This window comes from Chenopodium quinoa, unplaced genomic scaffold, assembly GCF_001683475.1.
Source record: "Chenopodium quinoa cultivar QQ74 unplaced genomic scaffold, ASM168347v1, whole genome shotgun sequence".
In the NCBI taxonomy this organism is placed as follows: Eukaryota; Viridiplantae; Streptophyta; class Magnoliopsida; order Caryophyllales; family Amaranthaceae; genus Chenopodium; species Chenopodium quinoa.
The window spans coordinates 245,581-273,445 of NW_018743074.1; the positions used below are offsets into that span (position 1 = coordinate 245,581).

The 27,865-nt window shown below is 37.9% G+C and overlaps 2 protein-coding genes across 11 annotated transcripts; one reads left to right on the plus strand and one right to left on the minus strand.

The window, feature by feature from the left end:
* Nucleotides 1–1,234: 1,234 nt before the first annotated feature.
* Nucleotides 1,235–16,529, minus strand: LOC110731535 (mediator of RNA polymerase II transcription subunit 12-like). 5 transcript variants are annotated; one of them, XM_021911388.1, is made up of 14 exons: nucleotides 16,296–16,529; nucleotides 16,053–16,107; nucleotides 15,728–15,933; nucleotides 14,592–14,651; nucleotides 14,069–14,174; nucleotides 13,691–13,759; nucleotides 13,525–13,578; nucleotides 13,296–13,403; nucleotides 11,603–11,752; nucleotides 10,236–10,565; nucleotides 7,778–10,113; nucleotides 4,117–6,729; nucleotides 3,418–3,748; nucleotides 1,235–2,294 (listed from the first exon to the last, which is right to left on the minus strand). In XM_021911388.1, the coding sequence occupies exons 3-14, from the start codon at nucleotides 15,856–15,858 to the stop codon at nucleotides 1,842–1,844; spliced, it is 6,741 nt and encodes a 2,246-aa protein (XP_021767080.1). In that variant the 5' UTR covers nucleotides 15,859–15,933; nucleotides 16,053–16,107; nucleotides 16,296–16,529; the 3' UTR covers nucleotides 1,235–1,841. The 5 variants fall into 5 exon arrangements, with proteins under 5 accessions (XP_021767080.1, XP_021767076.1, XP_021767079.1 ...); XM_021911384.1 differs by having other exon boundaries at nucleotides 16,053–16,161; XM_021911387.1 differs by having other exon boundaries at nucleotides 15,728–15,952; nucleotides 16,053–16,161.
* Nucleotides 16,530–16,732: 203 nt separating this feature from the next.
* LOC110731537 lies at nucleotides 16,733–27,865 on the plus strand. 6 transcript variants are annotated; one of them, XR_002513319.1, is made up of 9 exons: nucleotides 16,733–17,130; nucleotides 17,790–20,039; nucleotides 20,119–20,231; nucleotides 20,304–20,474; nucleotides 20,557–20,687; nucleotides 20,771–21,315; nucleotides 24,156–24,620; nucleotides 24,769–26,822; nucleotides 27,007–27,865. XR_002513319.1 is itself a non-coding variant. In XM_021911390.1 (2 exons), exon 2 carries the CDS (start codon nucleotides 24,190–24,192, stop codon nucleotides 24,616–24,618), a length of 429 nt encoding a protein of 142 aa, XP_021767082.1. In that variant the 5' UTR covers nucleotides 16,892–17,146; nucleotides 24,156–24,189; the 3' UTR covers nucleotides 24,619–25,207. The 6 variants fall into 6 exon arrangements, 2 of the variants coding, with proteins under 2 accessions (XP_021767082.1, XP_021767081.1); XR_002513320.1 differs by having other exon boundaries at nucleotides 24,786–26,822; XR_002513317.1 differs by having other exon boundaries at nucleotides 24,156–26,822; nucleotides 27,007–27,839.

The window sequence follows — 27,865 nt, forward strand, 5'->3', positions numbered from 1 at the left end:
AAATTAACAATGCACTTGATCATACTGAATGCTGATTAGTATTTCTGTTATTTTGAAGGACTTTTGTGAAAAATTAGCTAAGAAGCCCCAAACTGAAAGTTGTGGGGAATTCTGCAACAAATGTGGTGGCATTACATAGTAGATTTTGAAGTGGAGAGCTCGCTCACAGTTAAAGACGTGAAGGAGAATCTGCCAGCGTTTATGAAGATGTACAAAAAATGTCCAATGAGGCCATTGTGTACTTTCAAATTATACTGGCGCGACAGTGAAGGTCGCCAAGATTGTCTCCAAGACGTGCAGCAAACAACTAAACAAGAGACTTAAGAGTTGCTCGGCTTACAACCCTTTAGTTAGGATGTTAGTAATGCAAATGCGCCGAAGCATCCAATATGCACCAAGCGACTATCAGATTCTGCAGTATTAACTTTTCATTAGGACTAATACGGAGGAAGAGTTCAGGTGAATGTTGATGCTCATATTATGAATGGATGCAGCATTATGTTTGGGGCTGTGATCAGGGGCTCTGCGGGGCAGTTGTTGGCTGCCGCTTTGAAGCACGTGGAGGTGAGGTGGAAATGGCTGAGGCTGGGGCAGCTCAGTTTGTGGTGGAATTAGGCTACCAGGAGGTGATGCTAGAGTGCGATGAGTTGAGCATGGCTCGAGCTATTCAGACAAAGCAGCAGGGGCATGCTCCTATATATCTTTTGTACGAGGACATTCTTAGGGAATGTGATGCCTTTAGTAATTTCCAATCTAAGCACGTAAGACAAGCCAGTAATTCGTTTGCTCGTGTTGTTGCTAGGTGGACAACGGATAATAACTCATACTTTATTTGTATGAACTCCGAAATTGATCTATATTAAGTATGCTTATTTGATTTCCAGAAAAAAAAAAAAAAAAAAGTGTATCTTATAATTACACTTAAGATTATATAGGAGAATCACAAGATTGCAGAATTACATTAGGATTCTACCATCCTAATTTATTTGTGAATATGAACTACGAGTATATATAAATAGAAAATAGTGGTAAAAAGGTGTATTTTATAATTACCCTTAAGATTATATCCGTGAATCATAAGATTGCAGAATTGCATTAGGATTCTACCATCCTGATTTTTTTTAACCAATTAAGATCGTACATTTATTCTATAACGAAATAGTATCCACGGTGACTTTAAATTTTACAGTTTTTCTTAGAGGAATAGATAGAAAGATAATTCCACGGACTATAATTCAGGAGAATGAGCTAACACTTTCAATATCTAACAAGTTAGGCAAAAGAAAAATGGCAAATATCCATATTCAGTCCCATGATCTACAATGGCATTTCTTCAATGCTGAGTTCAAAAGTCATAACACCTATGCCCCGGCTATATTCTACAGTATAGATAGCTACCAGCCAGAATATCTGGTGAGCATAGTACTCGGGGCATCGAAGGAGAAGAATGGGACAAGATATTTCAAAAAAAAAACCTACAGAGCAGAGATTTTGCCGAGCTCAAGCAATCACGGTCACCATTATATCTAATTATATACAAGCCTCCGACCCGTGCTTGTGGCAGTGGTGTTCATAGGTTAGTTAATGAAGCAGACTTCAGATAAGCAGCCACATTGGCACTTTGGGCAGGATATAAATTCATAGCAGCTTATACAGATCCTCAGCCCTCAGGCCAACAAGTAGCAAGTATTCCACCTGCTTTCTGGCCCTGCAATCCGAGTGAAGAGGGCAGCAACAAGAAAGATGTTTGCCTTCTTAATGCACCATATAAATCATTGATTTTTTTTCTCTGAAGGATCTGCTCATTCTGGGACCAAAACAAATTACAAGGTCAAGTAGGATCAGCTATCTTCATCCACAGCACCTATGTATGTGAGATCAGTCCGTCTCACTCTAACAGCTCCTTTCAACCAACTGGATGCTTTAAGGTTAGCATGGTCACCACCACCCATAACTGCTGTATTACTTGAAGACGAGCCTGAACCTGCCCCATCTTCCAAAAGCATCCACGGGTCAACCTCCAAATCGTTATCAGGTTGTGAGACTGCTGATTTTGACTTTCCAAGCATGGCAGTAGATGTAGCAGTGCGCACAGACGGCAGTATATTCTTTGGCAACGGACTTGCTTGGTTAGAAGGAAAACTGACACTGGGCTGAAGTGAAGCAAGAGCCGTAGATGCAAGAGAAGGCGGCTGGCAAGAGATAAAGGTTCGCAGGTTAGGTACAACAACTGGCATGGCTGCTTGAATACGCCATCGTATTGTATCTGGCAAGTGCATCCGATCCAACTCACTCTGCAATAAGCAAACAGAAAAAAATGAAATGATACCCCTAGGATACACCTAGACATCAGATATACACTCAGAAAAAACATTACATCAACCAATGGCAAATAGCACTCACATCGACACAGAATATAAAACAAAACTACAAGTCACATCTGACCCCTTCACTGAGCATAGTTGCTTGATAGATGAGCTCAGAATAGGTGACCCCTTCACCCCTCAGGGTGACCTTTAATCCAAGGAAGTACATCACAATAATTACATGCAGCAACTTTGAATAGGTCTGTTTCCTCAGTCACTAACTAGCTCCGATTGGCAGGAACCAATTTGGAGCAATTGACATCACATGGTTTTCTGGTAATTTTTCCTTTCAAAAGAAACACCATACATACATAACTAAATAAAAAGAACCATTTCTCCCAAATTTTCCGTACTATCCAAATGCCCCAAATCTCATTTTAAATGGGGTCCATCATCCACCATCCTTTTGTATTCACTTTTAAGCAGCACATATCCACTACTTTTTCTCATTTCCTCTAATACAACAGAGTATTCACATTACCGACTTTCAAAGATCCATGTCCAAAAGAAACGAGGCATTTATTTAGGGACGGAGGGAGCAAAACATTTTATTTTTTATTTTTTATGAGGGGACATTTTAGTTAAGTGCATCCTTATTGCATCTTACATCATATAGAAGTTGACCAGAAACAACTTCAAAGATTTATCCTAGCTCTTGCAGAATACTGACTGTTTCTGGTTTCATAAAGAACCAATAATGTGTCAACAAATCATCTATTAGTAATTTCCCACATCTTCACCTACCCATTATAGATTGTTTTACCCTTATATATGAGTTGCACATTAATTGCTTTAGAAAGAAAATGACCGATTCAAGTCTTTTGAAATGGTAAATCACAAGAAAACCACGAACTATCTATTAAAAAGGCATAAATCAAAAGGTTTCATGGAAAAGCTAACAATTTGCAAAGGTGATTTTTGAATGAACTCAACATGACGGGAAGAAAGTCAAAGGAGAGAGGGGCTCAGTTATTAAAACACAAAAAACGTGCCAAACACAGACATCATGGACACAACAAACCAGTAAACCACAGCAACAAAAGAACCAAACCTGTAAATTCTCTAAGATCTCACGATCAAATCCAGCAAAGTCTTTAGAGGACACAGCAGTAGACTTTGAGGGAGATTTTAATCTGAGCCAACTGGGTTGAGAACTGTTCAGCAAAGCATGTAATACTAGCAATAGCCAGTCAAATAAATTCTTCCCTGACAAATCCAAAGAAACATCAGCACAAGTTTCCATCTGTAACTCAGCCTCTTTCAGCGGCGATCCCCGTCGAGGATTGAAAGACATGTCCACATCTTCATAAACAACCCTACTTCCAAGAAGACGGAGTATAGCTGATGCAAGCATAAACCTTGAACTGCGACTTGACGAATCCCTGGAAAATCCAATAACCGACTGAGAAAACAGCAACAGAAAATGATGTGCATTTCCAAAAATAACAGAACAGAACACATAGTAAGGCAATTGCCTCCAGGTTAAGCTACACCCACAAAGCCACATTATCCACAAGCACACTCTTATTAACAATAGTTTGCTACAATATTCATGTAGCCACATTAAAGTATCTACTTAGAAATCTTATGTTCTGAAGCATTTCTAATTATTTCGAAGACTACGTAAGAAGGTTTCCTTTCCTTAAAAGGGTAAATGTTAAAACAATAGTTTTCAATTGAACGCAAAAAGGATGAAAGTTCAACATGCAAAGTACACATGTAAAATACCAAGAAGAGAAAAGGCATTTACCCATCCGCACATATAGAAGGAAGCAATCTCACAAGTAGCTGCAGTCGCAATGATATTGATGCTCGCAGAGCTGAAGGAGAAGACGGTGCTGAATCAATTGTTACTGCTGCTGCTCGTCGGGCTAATCCAGGGCTACTTCCTTTCATGCTCTTTCTGGTACTACTTTTGCTAGTAAAACCTTCAGACCCAGAAGGAGATGATCCTGTCTGTTTACTGGACCCTGAAGTAACCCCACTTATTTGTTGCTCAATATTATTCATCTGCTTAATAAGCTCACTTGCAAACCTATTGCGAGAATCATCAGGACTTCGATCAATGCAAGGAAGAACTAACTCCATAAGAGCTCTCTCCGTCACAAACTGTTGATTGGTGTTGAGGCCTTCACGATTTGACTGCTTTGAGGCACCTCTGGCATGTCTTTTATAGTCCTCCTCAACCACTTCACCTTCTTCCACAGATGGAGTTTCAAATCTCCTTTTGTCTCCCCGACTTCCTATTGAGTCAGAATTGGAATTAGCCCAGCCCCAGGGCTTTGAGAACTGGGCCTTAGTAGAAAAACCTTTACTATCTGCAAAGTTCACAAGCCGCTGCCTAATAGATTTCTTTCCAAAAAGCACATCATGTCCTTCTAGAAACCATTTAACATGTAACAGCAATGAATCTTCCAATGACCTTCCAAAAAGGCGTACTACTTCTGAAAAGAGTGGAGCAGCATCTGGCCTCACCAATAACCTTGTAAGGACAATCGGAATGAAATTGTTCTCATTTTCCAAAGGACCACCCTTATCAGGATTAGGTGTAAGACAACGGATAGCCTCGGCTACTGATAGTGTGTCATTGGAATCTAGTTTACTAATGAGGGTTAGCTCACTAAGAAAAAGCCTAAGCTCAACCCACTGCCAATGAAATTTAGCAGGTTGCAAAGTATCCAAAGCACTAACAAGCCTATCAGAAATATTTGTTTCACTTTCCTCGTATTGAACCTTTGCATCACTAGTCCCAGATAATCGAATACCATCATCCTGCAAAGACACAGAATGTGGTAATTTACAGTCAACTAATGCATTCAGAAAAAGCCTAGCGCGCAGAGGGATAAAAGCTTTGGCCTTTAAAAGCCTATCTGAACCATTCAGCTCTAAAATGGATGCAAACTCAGCATCTGTAGTATCAGAAGTCACGATATCAAAGAAACCATGAGTATCTCTTAGACATATATCTCGAAAAGGTGCATGTTTTATTGCATCGCCAATAGCCAAGGACAAAGACTGTAGCAACTGAGGAATCTCTTCACGGCCTCCTGGGGAGAAACTGAAGATAAATGGCCTCCATATCATAAATGCAAACAAAGAATAAGCTGGAGGTAACACAAGGTTAATAGGAAGTGTGCGCTGCATCCTTGAAAGAGCAATCACAGAGGGTTCACCTAGAAGCTCTACAATTACACCATCAGACACTGCTCTACAATTTCCAACAAGTAGCCTAAACCAATGAATGTAAACTTCAAGTGCGTTGTCTATTTTGAGGGCCCCAGCTGATCTTGCATTCCCATTTGAGTGGGTCCGAGAACTCCTAACAAACTGAACCAAATCCAAACCATCTCTAAGCCTAAAGACTGTAACCATTCTCTCCAGGCTAGAGACCCCGTGGATAATTGCCCCAATAATAAGAGCTGACACAGCTGCAGAAATCTTTGTAGCCCTTCCAACAGCAACTTTTGTGGAATTATTAGGTACTTCATTTGGCAAATTCACGCTAGAATCATGAGCGTCAGGTGACATATGATATTGACCTCGAGCATTCTTACCTGGCAAAAGGACTCCAGCAAGAGCAGAAGAAGCTTCTGTAGCAAGAGCTACTTCAAAAGCACGACTATGCCTCTCACCAAGTGCTTCTTTGAGTAAACACAGGCAATTTATATGTATCCGCAAAACTCGGCGAGCAAAACTAAGCGACCCAGTTGGAGCAGGAAAGTTTGAATGATTACTGACTGATGTGAAATCTGGCATTTTAGCTATAGCTGGCCCAACATTGCCAACGATTGCAGAAACAGCAGAAGAAACCAAAGCAGGATCCCCTTCTTGAGCAGCACCACCAGTCTGCCTAATACAATCAATGAGCCCAACAACAATTTGCTGAGCAATTTGATACCCATCATCCCATTTGTCTATGCCAGCATTCTTCTGAGCACCAAGCCCAAAAAGCTTTCTCTCCTTGCCAAAAAGGTGATGAACTGCTTCTTCAACACATCTTTGCACAATTTCTCGCATACTCATACCCATTCTAGACGAACGGTTACTACTAATTTTTTGGCGGATAAAATCATCAAGATCCTCAACACCAGCTGGAACTGCAAAAGAAAAACCAAATTCTCCATTTTGCAATTTTCCAGATTCAAGTTCAGAAAGGAGTCTTTTGTCACAAGTTGCCTTAAAACTTTTCTCCCAATCTATTACACTGCTAACATTGCAATATTTCTTCAGCAAATATCTAGCATACAGAAAGGTTGGTGAACCGGAAAGCCTGCCATTGGAGCCCAAAACTGCTGCAGCACGATGCATTGTGCTTGACAAGATTTCAGGTAAAAGATCCACAGCAAGAATTATGTTCTCATACCTAAAACAGGTAAACCGTGAAAAAGAGGAGAAAAAAAATGAAAGAAAGCAGGTTCAGCAACAAGATACAAATAAAATAAAACCTTGCACACGGAAACATTATAAAACATCTTTAACCATACATCCTTCTTCAAATCTATTTTTTACCATGGATAAAAGAGGGATAAAATTTTGCAGCAGCAATAAAGGGAAAAATTGACAAAATGAATACATATAATACAGAAAAGATATAATAGTATATAACACCATTTTCGGGGCAAATACAACAATAGATCTTGTATGCCCCCAGATTAATTCAAAAAATTTCAAAAGAGAACAACAAATGTAGACGCCTAAAATTATATAAAGCTCAAGTATTCCATTGACCTGGTGTGGAGCAATCTCATCGTGATATAATTGTTATCATATATTAAGATAGGACAAGACAAGGAATAATGAAATGACTTCCTTGAAAGCATATAATGGAAGATGTAACAAAAAATTATACTTCCTTCATTTCTGACTAATTGCATCATTTTGACCAGACATGTTTAAATACCCTACTTTGACCATTTATAACTTTAATGATGCTTATATTTAATAATATTAACAAAAAAAAAAAAAAAAAAAAAAAGAAAAAGAAAAGAAAAAAAAAAGAAAAATTATATTTTGAAAATATATAACGAGATTATCTAAACAACAAAAAAAATAATGATATTTATTACTATTAGTGATAAAAATGGTAAAAGTTAATATAGGAATAGTGTATTAAGTGAAATGATAGAAATAAATGAGAAATTGAGGAAGTAATGAGATTATTTAATATTAAGCAAAAGGACAAATAAAATTTTTAATTAAATAAGATAAAATAATTTAAAATTAAAAACCATTTCAATGCAGAAATTAGACAACTTCCACACAAAGTCAAAGGTCACATTACAAAAACAATATAGCAGAAGAGACAGTCATGAGATGAGCATAGGAAAGAACCAAATGTTTTGTCCATTTATCCATGCACAAGTATAAAGCACACACATCCACTAACACAATTAATAATATACTCAACACACCTCCGTATAGCTGACAAGAGAAATGGCTCCTTCACTTCGCATGCATGGCTTTCCACATTTCTAGGCAGCACCATCATATTTCTTCCACCATGTATAGGGGCATTAAGATTACCTAGAGCCTTAGGCAACAGCCAAACGAGAAAACTGATTGCCAAAGGCACTTCAGTGCACATGTCCATCAAATATAGTATGACAGACAACTCATCCTCACCAAGCTTCCACTTTGCTGAGCTCTTTTCATCAACAGAAGATAAAGACCGGTTAACCTGACCACCCTTGGTTGAAGTTCTTTCTGTTTCCTCAACAACCTGCTTGACATAACTAACTAGCCAAGCAGAAATGCTCCTCTTCTCAGCATATTTCAATCGTTTCAGCTTTTTTCCAATAGAAACAATATCTGTGCCACTGATTGCCCTGTTGCCATCAGCAGATTTTTCAGCATCTCCTTCCGGAACTGGCCGATGGTGAGGACATCCCACCTTATTGTCACATACATGGCTTGTAGATGCTCCCTGACTTCCCTCAATTCTTGATGCAGCTAATTGAGCCAGACTTTGTGTTTTACGCACAGACTTCTGTCGACCTCTCGAGGCTTGCTTGCTCGGCTTGATTGGTTGTTCTACTTTAAGGGAATCCACAGATTTTGGCTCCTTCCTCACCCACCAATTATCTTCATCGTCTAATGGGTTTGAAGAGGGTCCATGAAGAAATGAATATTTTTCCCCACCTATTTTTTGTCTCTTTGCCCTTCGACATTCTTCACAGCCAGGTGTTCCATCTGCAATGTCTAGCTTGCCTGAAATGAGTCCAACAGACCTTTTCATGTTTACTTGAGATTCATCAGCTCCAGCATCAGCAGCAGACTTCGGCAGGAGCAACAGCTCCAGAATAGAGAGTTTCAATTTCTCAAGGTCAAGAACATTTTTCTTGCTCTTATTATAAGACACAGCTGACAAAGTCTGTGGTGTTTTCAACTGGTATATGGAAGGAGGTAAAGAATGATCCCTTTGAGAGACTTGATATTCTTTCTGCTTCTTGGGTGCATAATTAGTACTTCTAATTTGCTTGTGCTCATCAGCAAGCAATCCACGAAGAAGAAGGCACCTTTCATTAGAGTATACATGTATTGCTTCCAGCAGTAGTGACCTGTCAGCACTCTGATCTTCATCAAAAACATCAAGCATACATGAAACTGAAAGTTGTTTCAAGATCCGAAAATGTCTCTTGCGTCTGTCTGGATCAACAACAGGACCATTATTGTCCATAATTCCACTAACTAAGAGCTGCCTTGCATATGCCAATGGAGAAAAAATCCCAAAGCGAGTGAGCTCGATGAGGAGTAACTGTACACGCTTAGAACCTTCTCCTTTTTGAGCATCATGTTGATCCAACCAGCATAGTATAATATCATGTAAGGGGCCAGGGCTTTCAAAATAATCTGATGTTTCAATGCAGGTATATTTGTCATAACTTACATCAGCCCTACTTTCAGAACCTTTCTTTCCTTTTTCTGACCTCTGTATCTCCCTCATCTTCTGCTTCATGAGCCTAGTAGTAACATAAAGTTGAGAAAAATCTTTTCTCCCAGTAAATTTTACATCATGAAAAGATGAAGTTCTAAAATCCCTGAAATCACAAGTACACCATTCGCAAAGCAAAAACACGGAATAAACTAACGGAGGACCAACATATCTTATCCATTTTAACGATGACCTTAAGCATGGGCTTACTTCGCCAATCCAACCTTCATGAACAGAGGAGTCAGAAATACCTTCAAAGAGTAACTTATAAGCCTCTTGGACATCTCCTTGCACAAAAGCTTTATCTAAGGCTTGCACAGCTTTAGCAACATTCTGCCCAGAATAGCCAGGGCTAGCAGCCTTTGCCAAATAAGTCGATCGTTTCTTGATCGACGAAACTACACGCCTAAACCAAGATGATGGATGTTTGACATCAAGACGTTTGTCTGTTATAACATGCGAAACCCCTGCAGAATCATCCTTTGGGTGTTCAAAACACACAGGTGACTTAGAATGATGTGGCACACCACTTTCTGCAGACATCATCAGACAGTGCGGCAAGGGAAAGCAATCCAGACCAACAAAAGTATCCGGTACAGAAAGTATCAAATATTGAAGCATCTCGACAAGAGCAGAACAAGTATATGCTCTTCGAGAATTATCCACCGGATCAGAACAGCCCGTGGAAGCTTCCTTGAGAAAACGCAGAGTAACTTCAACAAGTTTGCGCACATATGTTTGACATGTAGTAATGGTTTCCAATACTCCATAAATTATTGGCAGAAGGAACTGCATGACCTTGAGTAAATCTTTATCCTATAGTGTACACAAGAAGACAGTTCATTAATAAGACAGAAAATCAATCAAATCAGATAGCTCTCTATAATATTAGGTGGATATGTCAGAAATCTAAAATCTAATTAAGAAAAGAAAATCACCTGAAACTGCAAGAATACCCAGTCAATAACTTGAGAAGGAAGAATAAGTCCTTCTGCATGGTGCCAATGAAGTATACGCACCACATACCACCACTTAGTATGCAATGACGGCTCCTCAGAATCCAAAGCCAATGAAACTTGATCACTTTTTTTTTGCACTGACCCTGCATATAGCATTTGTTGTGATCGGGAATGAGAACTATTCCTAGAGAAAAACTCATCCAGAATATACTGCAAGTAATCAGTGACATCCTTTGTCCAAATCTCTGTACGCGATAACTGAATTCGGTCAGGAGACCCACTGGAGACACTTGAAGATCCAGGCCTAATCTGCAAAATTTTAAATGCAGGATGACACATTATAAACTGAAAGACTGCTGTGAAGTCAAGTGGAAATAACAATGATATGCATCCCATCAATAGGGTGTGTTAACAAAATTAGGCCAACAATATCAGAATATCATGATGCACTCAAATTGCTAGCAACGGACAACAATTCTGACCAATAAGCATACCACAACAAGTCAACAACAATACCAAAATATACAAAAATTGAAGTGCATTCATAAAGTGTAAATTCGAACAGTCACATCTGTCACCACTTCCAAATGGCTTCGTGGGGTAACTAGCTGTGTCAAACTCTAACCTCAAAGAATCAACTTTTATAATACTCCACCCCATAATATAGTGCCGTTTTCAAAATTATCATAAGAATTAAGGGTAGTTGAAGGATTCTGAATTGTTCTTCAAAATTAAGGTATTTTATAAAAAAATAAAAAATAAAAAAAAGAGGTAAATAATGATATTTGATGAATCGTTGGATACATGGGTGTTTTATGTAGAAAGGTAAAATAATTAAATTATGGCACGGAAATTTAGGGAAATATAGGAGTATTTTTTATTTGAAAATAAGTAAAAAAAATTAAAAAAATAAAAAATAATAAGCACAACATTTTAAGACACCCAAAAGAAATATAGGAATTAGAATATGGGATAGAGTGAGCATATTTTTTTTAACTCTTTTATTTTTTTACTCTTCAATGGACCATATATAGACAAAAGTAAACTTCTATATTACCCCAACAGCAATAATAATAATTTCCAAACTTCAACTCATAAAAAGTTTTCCATTTTAAGTCGAACATTATATTATTTCACAATGTTTTTTGCTCGTTATCTTAGTAAATGTTTTACTCATTTAAGTCAACGTGCAAATTTCACAACCAGTTAATTTACCCATTTAAGTTAAACGTGCAAATTTCACAACCAATTGTAACTTGGTGAATGAGCTAACGATTGGCAAATAGAAGGAACACAAGATAATGGTTTTTCCATGTGTGATTTGGGGAAGGAGGGAAAGCACATACCTGATTAAGATAGGTTACTTTAATAAACCATGTTGCTCTCAGCAAAGGAACATTGTTTCTGATGAGAACCTCAAATAGCGATTTTTTCCTATAACCATGGGGAACATGATCTGCTAAAGACCGAAGGCTTTTGGGGTATTGGGATAAGCCCTGGAAAAGGAAGGCACAAACATATATCAGAGGAGCACATTTACAGCACATGTGTCAAAAACATAATCTACATAAATCAGCATATTTTCCAAGATTCTGAATTATATTCTTCCAAATATTTTGACAATATATATCAACTCAAGCTATGTTCTCCTCAGCTTAACTCTTACAGTAAAAACAAGTTAAGTTCAGCAAAGCTAAGTTGAATTAAGCAAAAGTTCAGCAAAATTAAACTGTGAACAAAGTCTCATCTATACTCGAAAAGAAAAGGAAGAAAAAAAAAAGGAAGCTAATCATTCAAGATTCTAAAATTAAAATGAGCTTTTCCGATAAAGGAGAAAGCACTTCATGACAGCCGCATTTTGCCTCACTAAAGACACTATAAAAAAAAAAAAAATAATAATAAGTCAAATGAAAATTTCCAATAATAATAATAATAATGATAAATAAAAAATAGTATTCAGCAAGAGATATTATATCCATAAAATAGTTTAGCATGTTGGCCAACAAAGTAGAGCCATTACTATGTTTACCTAATCAGAATATCTACATTAAATTGTATCCGAAAGTTAATCTTCATACAGATTGAGTACGCATAAATTAGTGTATTCATTAGTATGAGCAATCCAGCCAAAACTCATGCATGAAAATGAGTACTATGAGCAACAAAAGTAGTACTCCCTTCAACAACGAACATGTTTCCATTCATATTCGACTCAATCAGCGGTAGGCATAAGTTTTCACCTATTGACCCTACACTTAGTGTATTCATTAGTTCTTTGTCAGCAGTCACATATTTCCCTCTTTGGAATTTAAACTAAGGCCCTATTCTGGTCACGTGTTTTAACCATCAGAAACAGCTTCAGAATAAGCTGAAGTTTAAACAAAGTAATTAAGACAAATTGTTGATCGGAAGACAACCATCCAGACCCCCAAAATATGGGGTCCCCATACACCTCCGAACCTCCTCCCGTTAAATTCAACCTAAAGAATACAAAAAATAGATTTTAACAATATCTTTCCTTCCGCCACGCCACACCACACCATCACTTCTGGCTCTACACTACACCAGCCAACCACAACTTCTGCCATGACTAAAACTGACCATAATCATCAAAAACAACATTCCAGCAAGAACCACCACTACTAAATCACACTAAGCAACACCAGTTCAACAACATCCACAGCCAAAATTCAATACTTTAAACCCCTTGGATATCTTTCAATCAAGAGTGAAACCCTTAACATTCATTTCAGGTCATCTAAGTTCCTGATCTGGAATTTCAAAAGAAAAATTGACAGCCATAGGCCAAATATTTGCTAACCTACAGAAAGGTCTGTGAAATTCAGCTATGAAATTTGAACATAACAGCAAACCTGTAAAATTTCAAGTACAACTGGCACAAACTCTGTAATGAAGAGAGCACCATAGGTAGTACTCAAGTACCAGAAACCTAAATAAAATTTGCCAGCCCGCCAATATTATCAATTTCCAATAACATACTAAGATTTAAATAAAATAAAAAAAGCTGAGAACACAAACCTCAATCCATCTCTTCTTAAAGTCCTCGCCACAAGACTTCTGCTCTGGAAAGACACAAGATTTACTCAACAAGGAACCAGAAAGTGGCTCTCCGTAAACTTGGCCAGCCTATAGGATTGAATTGCAGGACGTCAGTTTCACTCAATATCACCCAATAAAAGAAATTAGGATAGCCACCATCGAAAAGCAAGAAGCAAATATAAAGGCTGCATTACGAAAAGATAATTACCTTGCGCTTCTGAGCACGAGACTCATTGATAGCTCTAAGACGTTTCCTAATTGCCTGCAGCGATAAGTTTCATACACGTCAATACAGCCCACACATCCATTAAATAATATTTAACAAAGCCATATTAAAGTTGCCAGCAGCCACCCCCCCCCCCGGCAGTTCTCACCTCTTTGCATTTAAGAACAACAGGTGCCGTAAAAGTATTGACTTGTGTAACTGAGAGCTCTTTAGTTTCCTGCAACAGACAGAATTAAGCTACTTGCTGTAACATTCATATATAGAAAAAAAACAGAAGGTAAGACATGTGCTCTAAACCAATCATCCAACAGGTAATTCATAAAGAGATAAAGTTTGTTTACACTTTTCACTGTCATATAGGAGAAATCAATTTTGTATATCTACAAAATGACTATAATAATTGTCTTCTGTACATGTGGATATTTTGCGTTCTATTGAAGAGGTCCAAGGAGGCTTGACAAGAAAAGCCCAATAAAAACAAAGGAGAACGTGAACAAAGAGAATGAAAAATGCCTATTTTGGTTACCTCAAGCCCTTCAACTGTTTCTCTGTAACCAGATTGCACATACTCCTTGGTGAGAGTCTCCTCCGGACAATTTACAGTTTGTGGATGAAAGTCAGGTGCACCAAGGCTAAACAGCAACAGAGAGATGAAAAACAAGAAATCAGAAGCAAATAACACAAATACGTTAAAGAAGAATCGCAGTGTTTAATCACTTTGCATTGGGACTGCGAAACTGATGATGAAGAAACGAAAGGAAAAGAAAACGTCATCAAAATAAAAGCAGTGAAGCCAGTGATTAAACAATCATATATTTTCACTCTAAAATTCATTCAATTCAACATTTCAGAATCTACAGCATTTTTATTCAAGAAAATCATTATATCACTATATATAAATAAAATTACAACCACACAAACTCCATTCAGATATAATTCTGTTGCAGCAGCCAGGAAGGAAAAACATGATTTATTCAATGTCCTAATATGCAATCAAATAATTCCTAGTTTAGTCAAATCTATTAAACTAAAATAAAAGAAAAAATTACCGAGAGTTGAGTGGCTCCTTCTCGCACTTCAACTTATATGGCGTAAGTGGTGAAGTCCGCCTGTAAGAGTTTACAAAAAAATACATTATAGTGTTGCAAAAGTCAAATTAGACCTGCAGACTGTCTGAAAAGAAACTAAATTCAGATTAATTATAGATTCCATCAATTTTGAGATCTGAATGGGATCAAATCTCTCTACCACACAAAAAAAAAAATAAATAAATAAATAAATAAAATAAAATAAAATAAAATTGCTGCTGTGCAAATCTGAAACAATTAAGTTATTTTTTCTGACGGTAACCATTGCATAACAATGGAATATCAAACATAGGGGCAAAATCAAAAGTATCCATATGCCTATAAACTATAAAGCGGCAAGCACTAGATATAATACTTAATGAGAAGACAAGACACCTGACCTTAGATACAGAAAACTAGGAAAGGAGCGATCATCACAATTCACAATACATGAGAGTAGGAACAGTAACAATCCTGATATCAAGATCATACAGACACTACCCAAACCTAATAGAAAAAACTAATAGAAAGAAATGTTCCGTAATCAAGAATGTGACAACATGATATATAGCACCAAAAAGCTGAGTCAAAATGTCAGAGGTAAGTCAACGCCAAACACCTCTCGCACACAACTCCCATCCCCCCTCCACCCTCCCCGCCCAACAACTGTAAAGTGAAATTCTGAAATCATCAAATATGAACCTAAATATGATTGCTTCAGACGGTTTTCACAACAATGACCACTTGCTAGTTGAATCCTCTCCATAAAGCAAGACTAAGCACCTCCAGTCTCAAATTCTAGAAGGAGAAGACACTACATACATATTCCTTTTCTAAATCTCTAAATCAATCAACTTGATCCACACTGGCAAAGTTAAGCATTGTTCAACAATATCTAAGCAGAAGTAGTGTCACGAGTAATTGAACACAACAATCATTCCGTCTTACCATTTGTAATCCACCACATTCAATAGTACCAAAAAGGTATATTATCCAAAATACTTCGCGGGTTTTTAGTTCGGTGATCTTTAAATGGAAATGCCACACCAAAAGGTTTCAACTTGCATAGCTATAAAACAAAATTTGCGATATCCAAAACTAAAGTAAGAACGATATACCTCGAGTTTAAAGAGAAGTTGGCAGACAAAGACGAATCGTTCCGAGCATTAGTATCTCTATTGGAAATGCCCCCAATAGCAGTGTTGTTATTGACAGCACTAGTGCAGCTAGCAGCATGATACCTTTGCATTTCTCCAAACTACCAGCAGCATACTGCCTACACCATTTACCCACTGTGATTATCTGCAATTGCCAGTCCCAAAAACTGCCATTCCATCCAAAATCTGCACTCATCACTAACCAGTACCCAAAAAAAAAAAAGCTCCATACTTTGCAAAAAAAAAATATATAAAAAAATTAAAACATAAATAAAATCATAATTACCTGAATCAATAAATAAGAACCCTTCAAGAGAACAATCCACTTCAAATCATAAACCCTAATTTCCAATACAAAAATCGAGAACCCCCAAATCAGCACCAATTAAGAAACCCTAGAAATCGAACGAACACAAAATTAGGGTTTCCAACAGTCAAGATCAAGTAAAAAACCTAATTAACGAAAAATTAGGGTTTTTCCCCAAAAATCAAAATCACGAAAATTCCCAAGTGAGAGATGAATCTGCACCTTCGAGAAAGTGAAATTGAAGGGTAATTGATTAATGAAAGCTCGAAAAAAATGTGGGAGTTACAGGTGATGAAGATGACGACGAAAATTCAACAAATTGGGGGAAAAAAAAATTGTTCGAAATTTTTTGGAATCAACGATAAAGAGCACGAGGCAAGAAGAAATCGGAGGCGAGATAAATTTTTAGACGAGGAGAGAGAAAGAAAGACGGATGTGGGGATATTTTTCCTTTTTTATTTATTTCTTTAATTTATTATTTATTGCTTTTAATTTACTCGATGATTTAGTATGATGATACACTAGTACGATTACTAGACTTGCTTACTAACTACGAGTCATGTTAATTAGCAAATGCTAGATGGGGTGTGAAATCTATGGGAATTAACGAGTTTGAATTGTTTGTTAATCTAATACTTGTGCAGGGGCGAATCCAATATGGGTTCATATTCTTTGAAATAAATTGAAAAGTTTTTTTTTTTTTTAAAAAAAAAAAAGCAGAAAAGGGTTAAATAGAATATTTGTACATTATATGTCAAGAAGTAAAGTTGTAGCCCAATGGTTTTATTTACCTCCCACCAAACACGAGATTATGGGTTCACAACCCATAACTCACACTTTTTTTTTTTCCCTACTTCCTCATTTCCTGCCTTCCTCAATCCTTAAGACACTGAGACAGAACATAAACTTCCGCATTCCCCCAAATTGTAAAACCCTAACCCTGTCCCTCCGTCCGCCACTCCACCATTCCTTTGTCCCGCAGCCGACGCGTCACCAGCCAGCCATCAGGTGCTCCGACACCGCAACACCGACAGTCCGACGGTCCGATTTCGCTGAGGTATTGTCGTAGTGAGGTCAATCATCACTCATCAGTGAATTTCATATTTTCATTCGCTTATTGCCTAATTTAATTTACGATTTGGGGATTTTTGATGTGGGTTTTCTGTATTTGATTTAATTATGTCATTTTTGTTTAAATTTGCTCGGAATGTTAATGGGGTTTTGTTATCTACTAATGGGTAGTCAGGATTACCTGATTTTTGTGTGCATGTGGATTGTTTTGAAGTTTAATTGGCTTAATTTATGTGGAATTTTTGCTCAAATAAACTACTTGTTATTTGTATAATCGTTTTGTTTGCTTAAACAGAACAATTTCGTCTAGAAAAGCAGAAATTGAAGATTGGTTTTGAGTCTTTTTACTGTGTTTAGTTATAGTTTTGTCTGACTGTCTTCATTATAATTTTTAAGTCCCAAATGATTTTTTTTAATATGATTAGCCGATTAGAAACTGAAGATTGGTTTTGATTAGCCGATTTGGGGATTTTTCCTCTAGAAACTGAATTTGTAACCGGATATTTGACAATTTGAGTTGAGTATTTGAGCCCTATAATTTTTGTTTAATTGATATTGATTATTATTTCTGATTTTCTGTTTAATTGATATTGATTATTGAATTTATTATCATTCATTCATTCTGCATTTATCATGTATGTGTAGTAGTAACTGGTGTCGTGCGTTGTGGACTCGTGGTGGTTGTTTCGGGGGTTTCTTTTATGTCCTGCGGGAGAGTTACAATTCCGGGATTAGTATCCTTGCGCCTGTACCTGCAAAACAACGGAGACTCCGAGTGGTGGGAGCTCCGCCTCCGACGGTCAAGTTAGTACTTGTAAGTGGAGCAAAAAGTGCGGAAAGTAAAGAGGGTGATCTGGTTCCTCGAATGGGAGGAGTGATCGGGGAGTGCAAATAATGCCAAGTCTGGTCTAGCGATTAGTATGCACGTGTGTTTAGGCTTCTCTTGGTGAGAGTAATTAATTCTGAATGTGTTAAATGGAGGCTTAATTACTGTATTTATAGCCTCGAAGTGCGTGCCCATTACTAGGTTTTAGGTAAACCTAGGACTGATTGGGCTTTGCCTCAGAAATCGGGCCTTGGTGGCCGTTTTCCAGGTAGGCATGTCATGGGCCACGTGGCGTGGCATGATTGGTCCATGTTGGACTGATTAGGTCCATGTGGGGGACACATGGCAGAACCTGATTGGTCCACGTGGCAGACTGTGATTGGGCAGGGAAAATCCCCTAATCCTTTGCCCCTCACAGGTGGCACGTGACTGGTCACATGTCACCTGTGACAGGTGTCGGCTTACAACAGGCGACGGCCTGCTACAGGTGTCGGCCTGTGATAGGCCGAGAGTGGCCTATTTTCAAATTTGGAAGTGACCCTTCGCATTCTCATTTTACCCTATATAAGGGCCTTGACCGAAAGTCTTTTGTTCACACTTTTGCAAATTTTCTGAAAGAGAACTCTCAGACCCCTAAACTTGAGCTCTGGTTTTCTGGACGAGTGAGTTTACCAACCGCCTGCTTCTTTTTAGACGCCTGTTCGACCAAGCTTTTCAGAACTTAAGTTTCAGGTAACTGTCTGTTCCTTTATCCTTTCTCCTTCTTTTTTTTTCTTTTTTGAAAATGAGGCCCCAAAAGCATCCGACACGGCCTAGATTAGCAATCAGCCGGTCACCGGGGACGGCTGAGTCTAGGACTAGGGGTGCCGACTGCCCTGCAGTACTTCAATCTTTGCGCAAGTCCCGGAATCCAACTGTCTTTGTTTCTATGTAGGACAGTATGGCAAGAACCAAAAGAACAAAGAGGATTGAAAACTCTGATGGCTCTTCATTCCGGATCCAAATTAGTGAGCTATTGGACCAAACGCTGGTACCCCAGGTGACTCTGTCATAAGGGGCTCTGAGGAGGGGGTTAAGCTGGCCCCTTCTAATGCTTTTGTTGACTTAGCTGGTCAGCAGTCGGCCCCTTCTGAAGAAGAGGGGTCGGCCCCCTCAGGGAGAGGGGAGTCGGACTCTTCCGATAGTGAGTCCGAATCTAGCTCTTCAAGCCTTCTTTCTCCAAGTTCGGAAGAAAGGCATTCTCGCTTACATGAGGCGAGATTATCTCATACAGTTGAAAAAGGGGTCGACTGGTCAGAACCATCCGCCTCCCATAGGGAGTTGAACACCCCTTATTACTATCACGTCCCAAAAGGTCGAATCAAGGCCATGAAGGAGCGAATAAGGACTTTTCTAACGGACCACGTAATGGGTCCGGATTTTAATTTATTTGTGTCGGATGCTGAAGATACAGTCGTCTGGCCCGCGGGGTCTAGTTCAGGGGACGCCTGTTTTGGCTGCTATGAGGCGGCCATTAAGGTTGAACTCCAATTTCCCCTGCATCCGGCAGTGCAACAAATCCTCAACGGGTATGAGGTGGGGCTTTGGCAGTTAGCTCCAAATTCTTGGTTCAACATCCTTAGCTATGTAGCCGGATGTGAAATGCATGGGGTGGACCCCTATTTCGAGGCGTTCACCCATATGAATTATTTAAGCTGGACCCCCAAAGCGAGCGGTACCGGCTGGTACCAAATAACAAGCCACAATGGATATTTGATGACTAGGGGGGAAGGAAAATAAGTGAAAAGATTGTTTCTTCCTCGTCACCAGTCCTAATAAACTTCTGAACAAGCGATACAACAGGTGGAATAGGGATCCGCCTCTTCTTGCAGGCGGCCCTAGCATGCAGCCTGTTCCTCGTCAAGCAAGGGAAGAGATCCTTGACCGAGGACTCTTCAAAGTAGAGATTAGGGCTAACTCTACTACCGGGGTACAAGAGCAGGTGCCTTTGAACTGCGTCCCCAAATTTAAATGGCTTTACGACGAGTACTTTTTAGCCGCCTGTGGCCTAAGCAGTCGGGCCCCCAGAGGTAGTCGGCCCCTTGTGCTTCTATATGCATCATTTGATTTATTTTATGTTTTCTAACTCTTTGCTGTGCCTATTTACAGCCGAAGCTATGGACCATATTTCCGCATCCAAGAAGGCGGCCGCCCTTCTGCGGACCTCCATTATGAGCCTTAAGCGGCCATCATCTGATTCTCCTGCCAAGGAGGCGCCCAAGGTGAGTTCTGATCTTTCAAGTTTTTCCTTGAAATTCTCTTTTTGCCGATATTAACTGTCTGTGTTTTTGCAGGTGAGCTCGTCCAAACCCTCTTCTTTCAGTAGCCGGACTCAAAGGTTCGGAAACAGACAGCTGGGAGTACGCCTGGCTCCTCCAGGAAGCAGGCGGCTGAAAAACAGCCGCGCACCCCACAAAGTGGGGGAAAACAAGCGTATGTCCCAAGGGACAGCCGACCTCCAAGAGGTATAACCGGCTCCCTCGGCCCTTGTTTAATTTCTTTCTTTGATCTTTTTCTTTTGTTCTAACCTTTTGTTTCTGAATACAGGCGGCCATCAAGAACCAGACTTGGTCAACATGGCCAAGTCTATGGTGAAAGCCATCCCTCTAGAGGAGAGGGATACGGTCAGGGGAGTCGGTACCCTTGACCTTGACAGAATCATGGGTCTCCTCTCCGAGGTAGACTTGGCATTTTTGAAATGTTGAGTGACTTTGTCTGCCGCCTATTTTTTGCAAACCTGACGTCTGTTGTTCTTTTTCAGACTATGCTTCGTGTACACGGCCTCCATAGGCCGATTAGTGCCAAAAACGAAGAAAAGAGAGGCGTTGAGAGAAGAGGAGAGGAAAGTGATTTTGCTAAAAAATCTAACAAGGAAACCGCTACTTGAAGTAGCGGTTTATAATCAGTATACCACTACTCCAAGTAGCGGTTTTTTTATCTGTACACCGCTATTTGAAGTAGCGGTTTCCTAATAAATCGTTTTTAAAAATAATTTCCACTGAACCGGTGATGTGGACGGTAGATTGGGAATTAAAAAAAAATTGGTTGTATTTTGGGATTAGATAATTTCCGAACATTAGTCAGGGAAAGGACTCATTTTTTTCACGAATTGCATTTTATAAAAAAAAAAAAAAAAAAAAAAAAAAAACTAAATTTTTTTCAAGAATCACGGTTTCCTCTCTGTACTCCTTTGTATCTATTTCTCGCTGTACTCCTTCCTCTCTCTCTCCTCCATTTAAGCGTACTCGAAATTCTCCATTGAAGGGGCTTTTGAGCTTTCTCTCCTCCATTGAAGCAGTCTATAAGGTTAGATGCTTCTTTTTCTTTAATCATCTAATATTAATTTTGAGAATCTAGTGTTAATCGTGTATTTAATTGTCAGTATATTCTCAATTTAGGGTTCTTCGAAGTTGGATAAATGAACTATTGGTTATAGATAGTCGAAGAATTTAACGTAATTTTTGGAGTCTAGTTTGATAATTGAGTCAATTTTGGTTGCTACTTTGTGAATTGTAGTTTATTTATTTTATTTTACAGGGAAAACACAAATTCCGAGGGGTGGGGGAATGGTTTCAGGGGTAGGGGTTTCGAGTCTATGGCGGTTTCGGGTCAGGGAAAGGGGTGGGGGTTTCGGGTGGGGAAAGGGATGGGAGTTTAGGGTGGTTTTCGGGTTGGGGAATTCAAGTTTTGGGCGGTTTCGTTGGTGGGGCTGGGGCGGGGGGTCTATTGCGCTCATGTGGCTCTGGAAGGAGGGTGGTTTCGGTGGTGGTGCAGGCAGAGGCGGACCCACATGTAGTGGCCATTACTCTAGCCTAACAGAGTGAAGCTAGGAATTGTGAAAATGTTTGATGAGTAAGATTTAGTGGCCTAATCTTTTCACCTTTTCTCATTCACCAGCGATTATATTAGACAGGGTAGAATTGCTCGACTTGGGGACCTTTGTTTTAATAACCTTGAGAGAACCCTTCTTGTATGATTTAGATTTGATTAGGAATTCCTTTTGTTCCTTTCCTCATAACTTGAGTTTCCCGTTGCACTCACTGGGTTATGTAACTCATGTTGGATGAACTTGTAAAATGAAAATGTTAGTGAAATAAACAAATGAACTTATGAGAAGTTTAGTGTTGACTGCCTTCTTTGTAGAAGCAGGGGCCAGAAACATACCCAATTAAGACCTGAATATTAAGTAGCTCTTAATTGAGATAGTTGCAGGTGTGCTTTTGCTTGGAGTCTTATTGTAGAAGAAGCTCGATCAGAACCTAGCTTTATTTATGGTAAGAAGTTTCTAGTCTCTGATTGGGTATGTAGGAGGGCAATGTTTACTTTAGCCCTGTACGATTACCTGTTTTTCTGGTTTAATTTGAGATGAACGCTTCAGAGATTTGAAGATATTAAGAAATAGAGTGGCATTTGTGTGAGGCCATGGGCACTAAGAAAGCAAATATATAACAATGTAGTGCCTGCTGAGTTCCTACTTTTGAGAAACTCACTAGCATTGACTCATTTCTTGAGCATCCTTTATTACTTAGATTGGATTATTTTTCTGAGTTTTTGATTGTAAGTTGTCATGAACTATAGCTTGCTGAATTGAGCTTCCTAATTAAATTATGAGCAGTCCTAGCATAAGATGTGTGTAAAGGGGTTATTTTTATAGTTAATGGGTAGTTGATCAAGGATTGGTGACTGTTGATGATTGAATAGGGCCAATAGGGGTGTCTTGGTAGCATTGTTCAATGACTTATGCACAATTCTCCTGTGACTGTATGGGAGTGTCTTATAGAGTTCATTTAAATTACTTTAGTTCAAATGGTAATGCTTGCCATCCATAGAAAATGATGTTTAAAGATATGAATGCTCCTAACATTCTGAGCTTTGAGGTAGAATATTTGCTGGTAACTTGGTGTTTTAAAGCAAGAGATTTGTTTGAACAAACATTGACTAATTGTCATGAGACCATGTATACCGTACAAGGGAAGTAGATTTGCATTGACATAGACCCCGAAAAAGGTGTATTTAAGTTTGTGTTGATTGTTGAACATGTAGGTTGAGATCTTTTAGGGATTTGGTTTAGAGTTCAAGTTTTGTATAGTACAAGGTCGATGGACGATGATACAAGCTTTAACTATTATACAAGCGTTGACTATTTTTTGATATTATATGCGGTCGATGGACGATGATGGGACAACTTATTAATCAAATCCTGGATCCGCCAGGTGTTATATTTTAACCGGTATTATGCATTGATTTATATTATAATCGATTGACTACACTGAATAATCAAATTTGGTTCATATAGCGGACCCTACTTATGGAATTAAGGCTTTGATTGATTCCTTGGGTGTGATGGATAGTAGGTGTATATATGATAGTGAAATAGTCTCAGGAATGAAAATAGTTATTTAAGTAGTAATCCCGACAGTATAAAGTGGAGGGATTAATCCCCCTATACTGTTTATGTTTCAGTCTTTAGAGTAGTATATCTGAATTTCAAGTTTAGCTCAGCTCTCTAGTGATGAAAATGCTTGGTTCTGAATGTAATTGGTGTAGACCATCTCGTCGAGATGCTTGTTGTTGTTGTTGTTGTTTGCCAATAATAATGTATGGGTTAAATTGTGAATTTTCCATGTTCGGCATGGAATGTTGATCATATCTCACACTGCTTTGTCCATATGTAAATGCTAATAAATCCTATAACATAATAGTCAAATACTTATGTTTTGCTTGTTCAACATAATCTTGTAGTCCCTTTTTGATTCCAACATAATGTGTTGGGGCTCTTATACTTGTTTGGTCTTTACAAGATTTAGCTGGTGGATTGGTGGTAATGGAAGAGGTGAGGGTGTAGAGATATCTGGGGGAATCGAAAATCCTGTGGGGTGTGGAATCAGTGAAGTCATCTGGGGTAATTCCGTACATAAAAAAAATAGAGAAAGGAGACCGAAAATTTTGAAACTAGACACAACAGTTTACAGTTATGAAGATTATTGATTTTCTTGTCATCTCTTGTAACCTCGAAACGAATAGGCCCCTGTTTCTTCAGCATCTCTATTTCGACTGTTAGCCATGTAGGCACTAGCTCGTAGTATTTACAGTAATGCTGTAAGGCTCTTAATTTTTAAGTTTGGTCTTTCAAAATTTTGCTGCAGGAAAATTAGCTAGGACTAGGAGCTGTATTCAGTGATGGCCAGTGTTCTGTTTTCAGCAACATTTCATGGCTCAACTATCCGAACCAACACAGAAGTTAAAAGGCGTGATCATAATCTTGGCAGAGTTTGTTGTGTAAAGGCAATGAGAGTAGAGAAGTCTTTGGAAGAACTTTATCAGATAAGGGTAGAAAGAAAAGTATCTCCCAAGCGATTAGATGAGCTTGGTGTATCAAGATGGTCAGTATGGAAGACTGGAAAATGCAAATTGCCCTGGGACTGGCATGTGGATCAGCTTGTCTATATCGAAGAGGGAGAGGTTAGAGTTGTTGCGGAAGGGAGCAAGCAATATATGAGTTTTAAGGCTGGTGACCTTGTGCGCTATCCCAAGTGGTTCGAGGCTGACCTGTGGTTCAATGACTTTTACCAGGAGCGTTATAGCTTTCGAGCTTATGGTGATGACTAGATGTAAGATTTGATTTCAGTAAAGTTAGGATATTTATTGCTAATCAGATGTAAGAATTCTCTGTTTTGCGACAATTTTGCAACTGCACGACCGCACACTACATACTGTTCAATTTCGCACTTCTAGCTGTTCTAATTTCTAATCCTCTAGGGAATTATGCTGTACAGAGTACAATGGAAGGCTTTGTAGCTGTAACTGACTCAAGCTCCATGACAACTAATTCCAAACAGCTCGAGCTAAAAAGAGAATGTGGATTGTCTTCTTTTCGTTATGCCACTTCTTTCAATATCTCCTCACGATATCTCCTAACGAGCCATTGGAAAATATATGAATTGTGATTTTTGACAAATGAGTGTTAGATATTGATTTTTTTCAATTACGTTTATTTGCTAATGTGATTATTACAATAAAGGCTTATGTATAATCAATGTTATGTATGTGTGATATTACATGGAAGGTTATCCTTTTGTTAGTTCTATAGCCTTGAGCTTAGGATTTAGAGATACTCCTAATTGATTTAATTCTCAATTTTATTGGAGTTTTAAAGCAGCAATGTATTGTTATATATTATGAAGGTCTTTGTTATGCTCTTGCTTTTAGAATAAATTTTATTAGCAAGTTGTTTCTTTTTAATGTTAACATGCTTTTATGTCGTTGGATAATTCATGGGTTGATCTTTTTAAGGGTGTATGTATTTTTATGTATAACCATGAATTTTGTGTTATGTTGAATATGATATTAAAATCTATTACTTTTTAGCGCATATATGTTGATATATATGTCTTGCTTTGTGGAAACTTTATTCATGCTTAAATTCTAAATGCTTACATTGCATATCTCCATGTTTTAAGAACTTGTGTTACTTATATTAATTTAGTAAGTGAGTGAAGTTTTTGAATGAGGAATATGTAATATCGTTTATGAAAAGTTATATGATTTTCTCCATAGGAGAATTTTTTGATAGTTGTTAATCCTTGTGACTATAGTTGTTACTCCTTGTGACTTTTAGTTGTGCTATATAACTCTTGTTATTGGCTAAAACATGATTATTAGTTTCTATTTTATTTTTTGAAATTCTTTTGGTGGCTATCATTTTGATTTTTTAGTGTGTTAACTACTAAGTTGTGTTAACCTTGTGGTGTAATATTTTTGAATTATTATTTTTTCATAATTCAAAAGTGAGACTACTCCTAGTGCCCACCTTAAGAAAGAGGTTTCAAGTGTTGTAAATATATTATTTCATGTTTTTGCACCTAAGTGTTCTTATTTGATTCAATTTATTTTATTTAATTTTGGAATATGTTTGAAGATATCAACATCGGTTAGATTTCTCCATGTGAGTAATACGGTGGTGTTGAGCATCACATGTACATTTGTGGTAAATAATATTCTTGAACTTTTTATCTCTCAATTTGTTAAGTAATTATTCCACGAAGTTGATTATGACATGTTTTTATTATTGTGAGAATAATAATAATTATTATGATTTTTTGATTTTTTTAAATTGTCATACATGCTTCGTGATTGGGATTGAAGATTCTTGTGATGATATGATATATGTAGTTTATGTCATCATTAGTCTGGGGAATATCACCAGTAGAAAAAAGTAAATGGGAAGCCTCAAATGGGGAGCGGTTATTGAATTCTACTTCTAAAAACACCAAAAAAAAAAACCTAAAACAAGCAAATGGAGAGCGGTTTAGGGTGAACCGCTTCCGAAATTGTAATGGGAAGCGGTTTGAACATTGAACCGCTCCCCATTCTTTTAAAAAAAAACCCTAACAATACAAACTACCCCTTAGCCCTCACGCCTCTTTTCTCCTCCTCTCTCCTTTCTCAGAATTCTCTCTTCTCTCTCCTCTCTGCATTTCTTACTCTCCTGTTCTCCTCTCTCAAGCCTCCCCTTATTTTCTCTCTCCTCTCCTCTCTCAAGCTTATCACCGCCATTTTCGAGCAAAAAAAAAAACGAATAAAAAACCCCTCATTTTCAAGCAAAAAAACGAATCAAAAACCCTAGATTATTTGAACCCAAACCCCCCAGTAAAATCGAGCAAATTTGAGCCAAAATCGAGCAAATCCGAGCAAAAATCGAGTCAATCTGAGCCAAGATCGAGCAAATCCGAGCAGGTGGTGGTGCGTGTGGGTGGTGGTATTTGGTGGATGGATTTTTTTTTAATATTTGACCATGGAGTTCAGCTTTTTAGGTAAGAATTTAGATCTAATTTTATGTTTTTCAAATTACATGGTTTATATGATTTTCTGAACGGGATTTATGTTTTTATGTTTTTAGATCTGATTTTATGTGTTTAGATCTAATTTTATGTTATTTCAAATTTCATGTTCTATTTGCATGAGTAATTTTTTTAAGTTATTTTTTTTATGTTCTAGATGCGAGGTGGCGTCGGTTGCAGTGGTGGGCTGGTGGCGTCGGTTGTGGTGGACCTGGTGGTAGGCTGGTGGCGTCGATTGCGGTGGTGGCGGAATAGGGTGGTGGTGACTTTAGTTGTATTTTTTTTTTGTGTTGAATTATAATGTAATATTACAACTAATTATTAATTGAAATATATATTTTTATACATATGTTTTATTTTTGTATTGTGTATCAATTTCTGTGAAAAAGTAAATTTTTTTTTTTTTTTCAAAAACCGCTTCCCATTAAGGTTTTGAACTGCTTGTCATTTACTTTTTTCTACCAGTGTATTTTTGTATTAGCATGAAATATCTATACTTTAAAGAGGTTTTAAAGCAAGTCTTGAGTTGTGTATTGGCTAATACATTTAACAATGTGATATGAATTTGTGTTGGACTCAAAGTCTTGGGTTATGTATTCTTTAGTTATGCCTTTTAGCAATTAATTGAATTCATGTTGTATGACTTTGAATTCGAACATTGGATTACCTTATCCACTATGACCCTTATCCTTTACTAAAATACATTGTTTTTAGCATGTTTGTGTATTCTCGCCATGGTTAAGTGACAAGTGATTGGCTATATATGCATGTGAGAGTACTTATATCTCTTAATTGCTTTATTCCCTTCTTATGTATTCCTTTTGTTAATGGTAAACAATTTGACTATAAAAGAAATAAGAGACATTAATATGAAATTGACCAATTATGCTAAAGACGATTGTTTGTTTGCCTTGATTTGTTATTTTGGTATCTCTATGTTTATAGAGTATTACCTTATCTTAGTGAGTTGTTGTGAGTGATTTTTTACTTTAGAAGAAACCATTGAGGTTGAGTTA

What these genes read in the sequence shown, in the direction of transcription:
- LOC110731537 (XM_021911390.1), top strand. Translation starts at nt 24,190, where the DNA reads ATGGCCAGTGTTCTGTTTTCAGCAACATTTCATGGCTCAACTATCCGA.
- LOC110731535 (XM_021911388.1), bottom strand. Translation starts at nt 15,858, where the DNA reads ATGCAAAGGTATCATGCTGCTAGCTGCACTAGTGCTGTCAATAACAAC. An exon ending in TTAAGAAGAGATGGATTGAG is followed by an intron (nt 11,753 to 13,295) that starts GTTTGTGTTCTC and finishes TTCCTTTTCCAG; the next exon opens with GGCTTATCCCAATACCCCAA. An exon ending in AAGTAACCTATCTTAATCAG is followed by an intron (nt 10,566 to 11,602) that starts GTATGTGCTTTC and finishes AAAATTTTGCAG; the next exon opens with ATTAGGCCTGGATCTTCAAG.